Here is a 14043-nt window from a genome sequence, read left to right as displayed (position 1 = left end):
AAATTGCTAAAAGAATCTCGGTTAGCTTTAATAGCTTCGCTTTTAAACAGGGCTCTCGTTTTTTTTGTAGGCTACTAAATTGGTGGAGTTTCGAGAGGTTTAATAGTTATGCCAGAGAGTCTGTTTTTGTTTTCTTAGAACTTGGAGTCTTGGGCTGAACCAGGGTTTCTTATCTGTTTTTTAGAATTACTTTGTGGAATGGGTACGTTGGCTGCTGGTTTTATGCTTTTCGTAATTCTGGAAGACGTTCATATCGTTAGTCGACAGAAACTGGAAGTGCTTTTTACAAACTGATTGGAAGATATTCCAGTTGGGGTAGTCAGCTTGCTGTGCGGCAGCACAAGCCATCAACCACCTTCAGGATCGCCTTCAATCGCCATCCTTCACTGATCGGGGACCGGATCACTGCTGCCACCGCTTTCTCCGCTCCAATATTGACGGCTGTTAATTTAAAGGCCGTGGCCAGCGACGTCGCCATCGACGATACCGCCGAACAAGGGTCCACGAGGGCCGTCACGTCGAAGGTTTTCCCCTTCCGTCTCAAGACGTACCATCGCCGTTGGCATCAGATGTGGATTGCGGTGCTGCAGCAGTATGGCCAGTGTCAGTTTCGGATCGAAGGCAGGCGTTGGTGCGACCATTCGTCTGAAGGACTCGGAGGTGACTCGGCGTACGACGGAGCATAGAGTGCGTCGACGTGGCTCCTAGTGGATGTGGAGTAGCGTGTGGTGGTGCTCCTTACATATTCGGCACCTATCCCCGCTCAAACAGCTTCCTCCGGAGTGTTGGTAGACCAGGCAGTTGGCGCAGTACTTATTCGCAAGCACTGCCCTCATCCTCTTCTCCACGTTCAGCCGCAGGAAGCCACGGTATCGCTTCAGAGGATGGATTCCGTGACAGACTCGGCAACGGAAGGACTCAGTTCCTCGCGAACATCTGCGCTCCTCCTTCGATGCCTATACTGAACGTGGTCTCGGAGCCATGGAAACGGGATATAGAGTGACGGATATCAGGAAGCTGCCGGGACAAAGCGAAGAAAGCGGATTAATGTAGGACTATAGAATACACATATTACTAATGGCAGCTCGGCCCTTCTTATTTGGGAGGAAGGACTAAGTGCCGGATGCTACTGTAACTTTACGTAATGAGTTTGAACTCTTTCTTCTGAAGGAAGAAAGATCAGCTTTGCGACTGGACGCTTTACAACACCGCGAGCGGTGCCAGGCTACGTTTGGTGGATTCGCCCGAGACGCCATTCATTAAATGGAAGATTGTCGTCCTTAAGTACCACCAGATCGCCCACTTCAAGATTTTTAGAAGGGAATCGCCGCTTATTGCGCTTATGTAGCTCCTTTAGATACTCGTCTTTCCACTGGGTGCAGAAATGCTGACTTACAGCTTTCAAACGCTGCCACGGGTTAATGATAGACGGAACCTGTTCCTTGGTTTTCGGTTCCGTGTCGGATAGCAAAGGACCGCCCACTAAAGAATCGGTGGGGTCTTCAGACATAGGAGAAACCGGACGCGAGTTCAAACAAGCCTCTACCTTAGCCAGTGTAGAGAACTCTTCATAGGCGTACTTTTGGTTGGAGGTGGCCTTGTAGAACAGAGTTTTAAAACTCTTAACTCCAGCCTCCCACAACCCTCCCATGTGTGGAGCCCCGTTAGGGATAATATGCGAGGACAGATTTTGATGGCTATAGTTGGATAAGATTTTCTGCTGGATGCACCTACGAAGTTTTTACCGTTGTCGGACTGCACTTGCTTGGGACACCCTACCCTCGATACAAAGCAAGCGAATGCTGCCAGAAATATTTCGGTACTTAAGTCCGAAGTTGCCTCAAGATGAATGGCTTTGGTGGAAAAACAAACAAAGACACACACATATCCCTTTGATATGCGACAGGAGCGGCAGGTGAAACTCTTGAGGTCGAAAGGACCTGCAAAACCTATCCCGCTGATCGTGAAAGGACGTGCGAAAGTAGTTCGCTGGGATGGAAGGGTGCCCATTAGATTGCAATCACACATACCTCGCATGAATTGACCACCGATTTCACTAGATTCCGCAGTCTTGGAATCCAGTATCTCTGTCCCCATGGAGAGAGATCTGATGCGTGAAAAGCACCAGCAGCAGGGACAATAGACTTACGACTGGCAACAGAATGGGGTTACGCTCTTTGTAACTGAAGGCCTTGTTGCACGCGCCCACATGCTCAGATCACACCTGATGCGTCAATGAACGGATTCAAATTGAGAATGGTGCTAGACGTGGGCAGAGATTTCTTCTGCTGTAGACACCGATGTTCCGTCGGGAAGTAGTCACGCTGAGGGGCGCTTTTTGTTGCCGTCACAATTTTGGCTACCCGATTTGCGACAAACGTTGTCCATGTGCAGGGTGGCTTATTTAACCACGACAGTACGGCGGTGGAATCTGACCAATAAAATGCTTCCGCATTATTAACTTCTGCTAAAAGCGTGGCTCCGCATAATTCAAGGCGGGGCAATGAAACCGTTTTAACCAGGTTTACTCTGGATTTCGCTGCAAGAAGACACCACGATATGCCTTGGTCATTGCTAACGCGCACATAAATTGCGGCACCATAAGCCCGCTGTGACGCATCGCAAAAACAATGGAATTGGATGTCGGAATTTGGATCATGGAGAACCCACCGCGGAATTCGGATCTGGTCAAGGAAGGAGTAGATCTTTGTAAAATCCTGCCACCTGTGATGAAGTTCACTGGGCAATGGATCATCCCACCCTAGCTCTTGTAGCCAAAGCTCTTACATAAACACCTTGGCTTGAATTACTAAGGGAGCCAGCCAGCCAGCGGGATCGAATAAGTTGGCGATCTGCCCGAGGACTTTTCGCTTAGTATAAGCTGACTTGATATCTTGGGGTGAGATGACAAAATAAAACTCATCTGTAGTCGCTTTCCATCGGATTCCCAGTGTTTTTGCTGTGCTAGCCTCTTTGATAGCGAGGAAATCAGCATTCAGCAAATGACACTTTCGAATGCAACTGAGCACGCTCTTCACATTCGATGTCCACTTGCGCAAAGGAAAGCCAAGAGCGTCTTGAAGTTCATTGACCATTGCGATTGCCGTTGCTTCATTGTGAGCCCTTGCCAGGACATCATCGACATACATATAGGACTTGATAATATCGCTAGCCAAAGGAAATTTGAATTATTCTTCACTTGCGAGTTGCTGAAGTACTAATGAAGTATGAATGGCTAAGAACGGAGCACAGTTAATGCCAAACGTGACGGTATTAAGTTCGTAATCACCAAGTCGCCCCTCTTTGTTTCGGAACAGGATCCTCTGAAATGGTGTATGGATTGGATCGACCATAATTTGGCGGTACATTTTTGTGATGTCGGCATTGAAAACTACCCGGAAAAAACGCCACTTGAGAATCTGAGTAGTGAGATCGGACTGAAGTACCGGACCAGGGTAAAGTATGTCGTTGAGACTTACTCCGTTTGTGGACTTGCTAGAGGCGTTAAAGACTACCCGTACTTTTGTTGTGGTGCTGTCGGGCTTGAAAACTGCATGATGTGGCAAATAAAAATTGTCATTACTGCCGTCAAATGGCACCTGACGCATGTGGCCCAAGTCCAAATATTCTTGGATGACGGCGTCATACTCCGTTTTCGCCGGAATATTTTTTAGGAGCCGGCCTTCGTTTTTTAGGAACTGAGCCAATGCCCCTGGTCTGGAATGACCAAGGTTGATGTTGGTTGGATCTCGAAACGGAAGTGAGACCGTATATCTCCCCGAAACATCTCTTCTTGTGGTCTTCTGGAAATTAACCTCACAAACAGAGTCAGAATCTTCTACCGGCTTGCCCGGTAGATCCTACACCTCCCAAAACTTTGTGAGAAGAGTTTCAAGTGCCTCCTCTCTGCTAACAGCGACCCTCGTGGTGAACGCGACACATGAACTAACGGGGACCCCTTGCAACGGGCCTGAAATGACCCAACCGATTCTCGTCTCTTGAGCCATTAAAGATCCGCACACTTCGGTCTGGATGCCGGAAAGGGTCACCGCTGGTATGACATCAATGCCAAGAAGTAGATCGATCTTTGCCTTTAATCTGAAGGAGGGGTCGGCTAGAGGAATATTGGGCATTCCTTCCAGTGTGGCTTGGGCTATCGTACATGACGGCAAATCATCAGCAACTTGGGACAAGACAAAAGCTTCTATCTCTATCTGGACATGAGGTCCATGCGATGACCGAATGCTTATGTGAAAGACCTTCAAGGTTCTATTGACCTTTCCGTTAATGCCTGTCACTTCGGCCCTGACAGTTTGGAATGGTGACTTTATGAGCCGGAACATTCTTTAGGATGTAAAAATGGCTTCCGAAGCCGGGTCTAATAGCGCCGGTGAAGGACAAGCAGTGCCCTTGTGCCAAAAGTCCACGATGGCTGTACGTAGCAACTTATCTCGTGAGGACCTTGCCTCAGATGTAAAGTATGTCCGAACAATATTGTGAGAACTGGGCTGCACTGAGACCGGCGTTGGACTATTCTCCGGTCGGGCATTCTTGTGCAAGAGCGTATTGTGACGACCCTTGCACGTGAAGCAGTTGTGCTGACTCGGGCAATCTTTTACTTGATGCCCTCTTGCGAAACAGTTCAGACAAAGGGACCTTTTGAAAGGGTAATCTTCGGCAATTTGATGGAACAGAAAAATACGACCATGCCACTCCACGTGGTGACTGACAGGCCACAGTGCTCAAAAGCGCTAATGGATGCCTGTTGAGCATTCTGATGATCTTGTAATGCCTTTCCGGGCTCATGGGAAATTTGAGGCAGATCAAGAAGTGCTCGGAATTGGCTGTTTACGATAAGTCGCTTATTTTCGAAACGCTGTTTGAGTGCGTTCCATACCGTTCAAAACCATCATTTGTAAGCGGGAATTTCGCTACAATGAGGTTGGCTTCACCTCTCGTTTTCGCTAGGAGATGGTACAGCTTTTCAACGGGGGACATTCGCGAATCGCTTATGTAAATGGCCGTAAACAAATCACGAAACGTGGGCCGTTTTAGGTAATTTCCCGTAAAGACTTCTGTGTCAATAAGTTGCAGTAAACACACTCGTTCTGCTGGTGTATAGGAAGCCCCATGACGGTTTGGAGCTTCATGGATAAGCTTGCTTAATGCCGTGCATCGCTCGTAAACGTGATAGCACTTGTCACATTTAGCTTGAATGGCTAAAATTTCAGAGCTACCGTCTTTACTATCTGGGAGTGCCTTGCATTTCACATCTTTCAACGTTCAAACTCGATCACGACGCACTTGGAGCGTGAGCATGCTGACCTGAAACTGAATAAGATTATCGCCGATTGAGATAAACTTCTGCAAAGCTATGGTGACAGCAACAACAGTCCCTTTTGGATTCGGACCGAGTTGCTCTTCAAAAGGTTACCACAATCTGTGAAGATGCCACCAGTGTTTTTTTTTGGCTTGCTCGAAGTGGCTCAGACGTGGCCTGTTGAGAGGTTGTACTTCAGGGAGGAAAGTCGAGAGCTTACGGACTAGAAAAAGTCTGAAGGGTTCGAAAGGATCTCGGTATCCCGCTTAAATCATCAATTTCGTAGGGTGTCAAAAAAACTTACTTCCATCCTTGAATTATTTCCTTCCTTTTATTTCCCAAAATATATCGCACAAAATCAAAATCACTTGTTGGTTTCGATAATTTAACCGCCGCCGTGTGTAGACGTGTTTTTTAATGCACTCCGCAAAATTTAGTGCAAAAATAAAAAAGATCACGTTTGCAAAAATTGTGTAGGGCTCTCAGTCGCCTCAGAGACGCCTATTTACAATCATATTGCTATTAGTTTGTTCTAATAGCAACAAATACTAAGTTGAAACAACAAAGTGCGTAATTTTTTAGAAAAGCCATGTCCACCAATTCGGGCCCAAGCTCTCTCGATTCCCAACAGCAACAGCTACAAGAACAAATTGAACAACAACAACGTGAGCGTCGACTCTCGGTCCAACGCAACAACGCGTACTTTTCGGTGGTGTCGCCGACCCCACTGAATGTTAACGTAAGCTATAACACCGAAAGTGCCAGCCACTCAGCAATCAAAAACAACTTACCGTGGAGAGAGCAGTGTGCTATCGATAACTGGGTCACCGATTGCACCGACCAGCACCGTCAGCTCGTTGACAGCAACTTCTGCAAAGTCTGCCGAAGTATTGACCTGCCTCAAGCTGTCATCGACAAGTCGCGCAGAGTCAGCCACAAGAATAAACCCAACGCCTTCTGTCCAAACTGGAATGGATAGATATATTAAAATAACTAAGCGGAAGCTAAGCCCGCAAAAGAAAAAAAGTGGCAATACGCCGAAAATAACCAAACCAAATAAACGAGAAGAACTCCTAAGCGGGAATTGTTTTAAAATTCTTGCCGATCAGCAAGACAATCATGCTGGCGCTGTAGACCACCCCCTTTATACATCCGTGAAGCCAACTGCAGCGCCCTGATTTCGAAGTTAGTAAAAACAGTAGGGGCAAACAACTTTGTTGTAACCCCCATCAATACGGGGTAACATAAAAGAAATTAAATGTCCAACCCAAACTGAGGACAATTTCCGCATCATCGAAAAGTACCTCCGTAATGCTAACATCAACTTCTATACCTACCAACTAAAAAGCAGTAAAGGGCTCCAGGTGTTGTTAAAGGGGATTGAGCCATCGGTCCCAACTCAAGAAATGGCAGACGCTTCGGCCGAAAAAAACTTTGCGGTTAAGTCTGTTGTCAACATCATCAACAGGAACAAAGTCGCACAAACGTTCTTTAAAATCGAGCTCCAACCAGATGCAAAGCGGTCGAAGCCAAATAAAGTGCACCCAATCTACAACATTCAGCTTCTATTTCACAGAAGAATCACCGTAGAGGATCCCATAAGAGATACCTGTGGAGGGAACAGTCCTAGTGTATCCTTCGCTAGTGTGCTCCGAACTGGACAGACGGAGCCTGCGAAAGAGACCCCGTCACTCTACCATCTACAGAATCCGCAACCTAGCGCACCAGACTTGGCCAGCAAACTCCAAGTGGCTTAGAGCCCCTATTGATCTCACTGAATCAAAACATGACCGCTTTTATGGTGTTCATGCAAAACTGTATGCAGAAACTGATGCGGAATCAAAACCTGCTTATCCAGAAGCCTATCGAGAATAAATAATGGCTTCCCTACGTCTTTGTCTTTGGAATGCTAACGGCATCTCACAAAAATGAAATGCAACTATTCCTAGACTCAAGTGAAATCGACGTTTTGCTGATTTCGGAAACACATTTAACATCAAAAAATAATTTTCAAATACCAAAATATACCTTCTATGCAACAAACCATCCAGACGGAAAAGCTCATGGCGGGACTGGTATCCTAATCAAAAACCGTATAAAACACTTGTTCCTCAACAGATTTGAAACACAGCACCTACAAGCAACTGCTATAACCGTCCAAACCAGCTGCGGCAACACTACATTGGTTGCCCTGTACTGCCCACCAAGCTTCTCAATCTCTGAAAAGGAATTTACCGATTTCTTTAACACACTCGGAGATCGTTTCATTGCAGCAGGGAACCCCAAACATACGCACTGGGGATCTCGCCTGGTAAATCCTAAAGGCAAGCAGTTGTACAACACAATAGTCAACCCTCTCAAAAAGATGGATTGCGTCTCACCGGGTAGGCCTACTTATTGGCCCACAGATCCACAGAAAGTGCCTGACTTGATTGATTTCGCAGTAACCAAGAGGATTCCACGTAATCGGATCACTGCGGATACACTGCTAGATTTAACTTCCGATCACTCCCCAGTGCTATTCACACTTTTAACAAGACCTCAAGTACTTGATCGCATAGGCTTACAAACAACAAAACAAATTGGCTTAAATTTAAAATGTACATGGGTGCCCACATTGACTGTTCGCCGAAACTGGATGCTGCAGAAGACATTGATATGTGCGTCTCTGCACTTGAGTCAATGATGGAAGCTGCAGCAAGAGTGTCTACTCCACATGCCCCTACTTACACTAAACCTGTTGACAGGCCTTCGAACCGGCGGATAGAACAATTAGTAACGGAAAAACGTCGTCTAAGAAGAGAAAGGCAGATTACTCGATCACCAGCAGCAAAACTTCGCCTAAGGCATGCCAATCGCAACCTCTCCAAGGAGTTAAGACAAGAGGAAAGCTGGGCTCAAAGGAAATACATAGAAAAGCTCAGCCCAACCAGCACTAAACATCCTCTGTGGAAAGCCCACCCAACTTTAAGCGCTCCTACAGAGACAGTTTCACCGATAAGGGGTCCAACCGGTAGATGGTTTTAATGGTTTAAAATGGTTTAATGGATGGTTTAAAATGGTTTTCCAGCCAAATCCAACATCAAACTCATTTGTACTTCCCCGTTCGAGCACATTAACGGATAGTGAGTACTCGGAACTCCAATCGGATGAGGTCAGTGCAGTTATTAAAAACCACATAAAGCCAAAAAAAAGCACCTGGCCATGACCTAATCACACCGAAAATGATCCCAGAACTCCCTATCATTGCCATACAATACATCTGCAAACTGTTCAACGCAATAATAAGAATTGGCTACTTCCCAAGAGCATGGAAAAGGTCCACTATCATCATGATTCCTAAAGTGGGAAAGGACAAAACCCAGCCATAATCCTATAGGCCAATTAGTTTGCTGCCATGTCTTTCGAAGCTTTTTGAAAAAGTCCTGCAGATCCGACTAAACTCATTTCTGGCATCGAAGAACACAATCCCTTCACACCAGTTCGGCTTCCGCGAAAAAACATGGGACAATTGAACAAGTCAATCGCATAACATCCGAAATTCCAACAGCATTCGAACTAAAAGGATACTGTGCGGCTGTCTTTCATGACGTTGCCCAGGCTTTCGATAGAGTTTGGTTGGAGGGTCTGATGTTCAAAATCCGGCAAAAACTCCCACAGTACACCCACAATCTCATAGAATCTTACCTATACAATAGGAAATTCGCTGTAAGATGTAATGGCTCCGTCTCGGCTGATTTTGAAATCAAAGCTGGTGTACCGCAAGGCAGTGAACTCGGCCCGTTGCTCTACCTGCTGTACACTGCAGACTTACCAATGAGTTTAGGACTTACAACGTCCACTTTTGCCGATGATACGGCAATCCTCAGCAGATCAAAATGCCCAATACGAAATTCTGCAAAATTAGAGGAACACCTCAAGGTGGTAGAGGAATGGTTAGCAACCTGGCGTGCAGAAATGCAAACATGTCACATTTACGCTTAACAGAAGAAACTGTCCAGCACTAAAGCTAAACAACGTACCAATTCCTCAAGCCGTGGATGTCACTTACCTTGGCATCCACCTAGACAGAAGACTAACTTGGCGCAAGCACATCGAAGCAAAAAAGTCACAGCTAAATTTGAAAAGCTACAATTGACACACATGTCAACGATTGAAACTAATTAGTAGGCTCTGACTTATTAGTCAGTCCATCGACCACCTTCGCTTCCAACGGCCATCCTTCGCTGATCGGGGACCAGATCACTGCTGCAACCGCTTTTTCGTTCCCAATGTTGACGGCTTATGCCGTGGCCAGGGACGTCGCCATTGATGACACCGCCGAGCACGGGTTCACGTGAAAATGGAGCAACGTGTGGTGGTCCTCTTCACACATGCGGCACCTATCGCCGCTCTGGCATGCTCCCTCGGAGTGTTGGAGGGCCAGGCAATTGGATTAAGTTCGAGATTGGTCGTTTCACAATACCTCCAGCGGTGAGCAGATCGACGACACAGACGATGCACTGCCACACAGACGACTCACTGCCGGAGGACGTTTGGTAGATTCGCCTGAGATGCTATTTGTTCAATGAAAGGTTGTCGTCCTTGAGTACTACAAGATCGCCTACTTCAAGACTTTTATAAGGAAATCGCCACTTATTCCGCTAATGTAACTCCTTGAGATATTCATCTTTCCATCGGGGGCAGAAATGCTGACTTACGGCCTTGAGACGCTGCCACCGGTTAATCATAGATGAAAGTTGGTCCTTGATCACATGTTCTGTGACGGATACCAACGAACCACCTACTAGGAAATGTCCCCGGGGTCAAAGTCAAAGAATCGGTGGGGTCTTCAGACATAAGAGAGCCTCTATCTTAGCGATCAGAGTTGAAAATTCCTCGAAAGTATTCTTGCTTGAAAACTCTTAACTCCAGCCTCCCACAAACCCCCCATGTGGGATGCCCCGGGAGGTATGAAATGCCAGGACAGATTCTGATGGCTATAGTGGGATTAGATTTTCTGCTGGGTAGACCATCAGAAATCTTTTTCGTATTGTGACGACTCTTGCATGTGAAACAGTTACAGTGATGCCCTCTTGCGATAAAGTTCAGACACAAGGACTTTTTTTTTTATATGCCACCCTCTCTGGTACCGACATCTGAAGGAAGCGGAACATCTACGCAACGGGTGGTTGTCCTTCATACAGGGATCAAAGGACTTGTGTTTGATGATCACCTTGGCTTCAAATGTATTTGCCTTACGGGTGACTGGAAGGGTGTTTCGCGTAGGTTTAGATGTGGGATTTGAAAAAGCTATTGCAGTTGTATTTTTATCCGCGGTGAGGAAATTATCTATCGTTGCCACTCTGGAATGGCAGTATTATCTCCGTGAGATTGTACCCACAGTGAAAGGGTGATTTTCGGCGATTTAACTGAACAGAAGACAACGAACATGCCACCCCACGTGGGGACTGGCAGGCCGCAGTGCTTAAAAGCACGACTGGATGTTTGCAGGTTATCTCTGATCTGATCTTGTAAAAAGTGCTCTGAATTGGCTGTTGACGATAAGTCGTTTATTTTCGAAACCATGCCGTTTCAAAACCATCATTTGTTAGCGGAGGTTGCTACAAGGATGTTGGCTTCATCCCTCTTTTCACTAGGAGATGGTACAGCTTTTCAAAGGGAAATTCGCGAATCGCTTATGTAGATGGCCGTAAACAAGTCACGGAACGTGGGCCATTTTAGGTAATCTCCCGTAAAGACTTCTGTGTCAATGGGTGGCAGTCGACAGCCTCGTTCTGCTGGTGCAGAGGTAGACCCATGACGGTTCGGAGGAGTAGGAGCAGACGCTTCATGGATAAGCTCGCTTACGAGCCGTGCATCGCTCGTAAACTTGAGCGATTACCGTCTTTAGTATCTGGGAGTGCCTCACATTTCTCATACTCCTGCTCGACCCTCTCCCACAATGGTCGTACTCGATCACGACGGATTTGGAGCGTAAAAACGCTGACCTCGGACAGTGAAGTGACTTGGGTGTCGACTTCAAATTGAATCAGTTTATCGCCGATCGAGATAAACTTTTGCAAAGCCATGGTGAAAGCAACTAAAGTCTTCTTGGATTCGGACCGAGTGACTCTTGGGGCGGTTACCAAATTCTGTTGAGGTGATACCAGTGGCTTGACCTTTTTTTGGCCTGCTCGACGTGGCTCTGAGGTGGATTGCTGAGAAGTAACAGAGGAGAAGTAGGGCTGATACTCCTCTGACGCGGACCTGGGGCAACAATTGAAGCTTTGCGCGTGGCCGCAGTGGTCTTAGCCTCTTTTTCGTCTTTTGGCGGGTTCGTGCCCATAACCCCACAGAATGGCGGTTATAAAGTAGTGAGCTGGTTTGGCAATTAAAATTGAAAATTAGCGAAAACCACATTGAAATCTAACTGCAGAGATACGACTTGGAATTGAAATATAACCCCAAAGATACGACTTGGAACACGTGGAACACTTTCGAATTGAAATATAACAACAAAGATTCGACTTGGAACAAGAATTTACCAAAAATATGAAAAATTAATTTTCCAGACGCATAGAAATAAATTTTGATCTCTGAACCGAAACGGAATTGGAACAGAAATTCTAATATTCGGAAATAAAAAAGGGGCGCGGAACACAAGTTTTTAATAATCAAATATTATTCGACCTTTCCCTCAAAGTGACCCTTCAGCATATATACCCCACAAAGTGCCTGCTAACCTAGGGAATACAGCACAGCTACTTTTGGTCGTTTGCTTTGTGCCGGTCTTTGGCACATGAGCTTGCAGCTGTGCTTATATTCTGCAGTTAAGCGGGACTTATGTATGCACGTACGTATATAGTCTGCAAAGGGTAGCGGGATTTTGTTCGCGGTGATGTATATTTGTGTGCGAAAAAATAAAAATTTTGTGGAATATGTATATGGATATGAATATGAATATGTAAAATTTTAAGTATGGAAAATATGTATATATATGTATGTATGTAGTATATATATTTGGATATGTAATATGTGTTGGAGTATTTGTATAGGTACAGTCTGTCAAGAAACACTTTACATAGTGGAAAAAAGCTCAATTTTTTGACTTTATGTAAAAAAATAAGGGGTTTTGTTTAATTTATTTAATTTTTTTTCAATGGTTAACTGTTTAATAGGTATTTTTAAATCAAATTATAAAAAACAGAAACAAAAACAATAAGGGTGAAACTTAAAAAACAACAAAAACTTAGATTACACATATTTGACACTGTCAAGAAACTCTTTACACATTTTGTTCTCTTCATCGGTTTTGCTCTCATTCTAAGAAATAACGGGGCTTTACCGTTAACTATGCTTTTAGAATCGCTATGAATTTTTGTGTTTATTCTTCACTTTGTGCGAGATTTGGCTGAGTACACATGAAAAAAGGATTTAAAATTTTGATTAATAATGCCGGGAAAGAGATTAAGCTTCGATGTTGTCCAATTGATCTTGTACAATCGGCAGTTGGGCAAATCAGTTCCAGAATTAGTGGAAATGTTTTCCGTGTCGAGAAAAACAATATACAACGTTCTCAGTCGCGCTGAAAACGAGGGAAGACTTGAAGCAAAGGGTGTAGGTGGCCGGAAACAAATCATATCTGATCGGGAAAACCGCCTTATGATGCGAAAAATCAAAGCAAATCCCCAAATTTCGACAAGAACTCTTGCCAAGGAGCTTAAAGAAGAGTGTGACGTGGATGTGTCCCACGAAACGGTCCGTCAGGCCATTCTACGGCATGGGTATTCTTCGAAAGTGGCACGTAAGAAACCCTTGCTGTCCTCAACCAATGTGGAAAAGCGCTTCTCTTTTGCTCTTACTATGCTTAGGCACCCAGAGGAGTATTGGAAGGATGTTATATTTTGCGACGAGACCAAAATAATGTTGTATTACAACGAAGGTCCGCTCAAAGTATGGCGAAAGGTCTCTACAGCTTACGATAAAGCAAATATCATTCCAACAGTCAAATTTGGAAAACTGTCGGTTATGGTTTGGGCCTGCATATCCAGCCAAGGAGTCGGTGAACTGGTATTCATTGAAAACACCATGAATGCCGAGCAATATCTGCAAATTTTGAAGTCAAATTTACACCAAAGTGCAACCAAATTTGGCTTTATGACCGGAAATCGGCCAACTTTTAAATTTTACCAGGACAACGATCCAAAACATAAGGAGTTTAATGTACGCAATTGGCTGCTTACAACTGCGGAAAGGTCTTCGAAACACCACCTCAAAGCCCAGATCTCAACCCAATCGAACATGCGTGGTCCTATTTAAAGAAAAAGGTTGGAAAAAGGAATCCAACAAACCGTGGACAGCTAAAAGCTTTTGTAATGGAAGGGCGGCAGAAGATACCCCTAGATTATATTCAAAACTTGGTCAACTCTATGAAAAGAAGACTTCTACATGTACATAATGCTAAGGGGGGCCATACGAAATACTAAGTTTTTAAAAATTAGCTATAGTTAGTTTTACATTTTAAATTTAGAACAAGATATATGAAGTGTGTAAAGAGTTTCTTGACAGTGTCAAATATGTGTAATCTAAGTTTTTGTTGTTTTTTAAGTTTCACCCTTATTGTTTTTGTTTCTGTTTTTTATAATTTGATTTAAAAATACCTATTAAACAGTTAACCATTGAAAAAAATTAGTTAAATTAAACAAAACCCCTTATTTTTTTACGTAAAGTCAAAAAATTGA

The 14043-nt window shown here is 44.7% G+C and overlaps 1 protein-coding gene across 1 annotated transcript; it reads right to left on the bottom strand.

The window, feature by feature from the left end:
* Positions 1-2213: 2213 nt before the first annotated feature.
* Positions 2214-11391, bottom strand: LOC137578700 (uncharacterized). The gene is made up of 6 exons (XM_068292271.1): positions 11232-11391; positions 6112-6286; positions 3981-4305; positions 3265-3803; positions 2788-3168; positions 2214-2724 (listed from the first exon to the last, which is right to left on the bottom strand). The coding sequence occupies exons 1-6, from the start codon at positions 11389-11391 to the stop codon at positions 2214-2216; spliced, it is 2091 nt and encodes a 696-aa protein (XP_068148372.1).
* Positions 11392-14043: the final 2652 nt, after the last annotated feature.

This window comes from Drosophila tropicalis, unplaced genomic scaffold (genome assembly GCF_018151085.1).
Source record: "Drosophila tropicalis isolate 14030-0801.00 unplaced genomic scaffold, ASM1815108v1 contig_643, whole genome shotgun sequence".
Lineage (NCBI taxonomy): Eukaryota > Metazoa > Arthropoda > Insecta > Diptera > Drosophilidae > Drosophila > Drosophila tropicalis.
The sequence above is the reverse complement of the archived record's forward strand: the minus strand, read 5'-3'. Positions and strand labels throughout refer to the sequence as shown.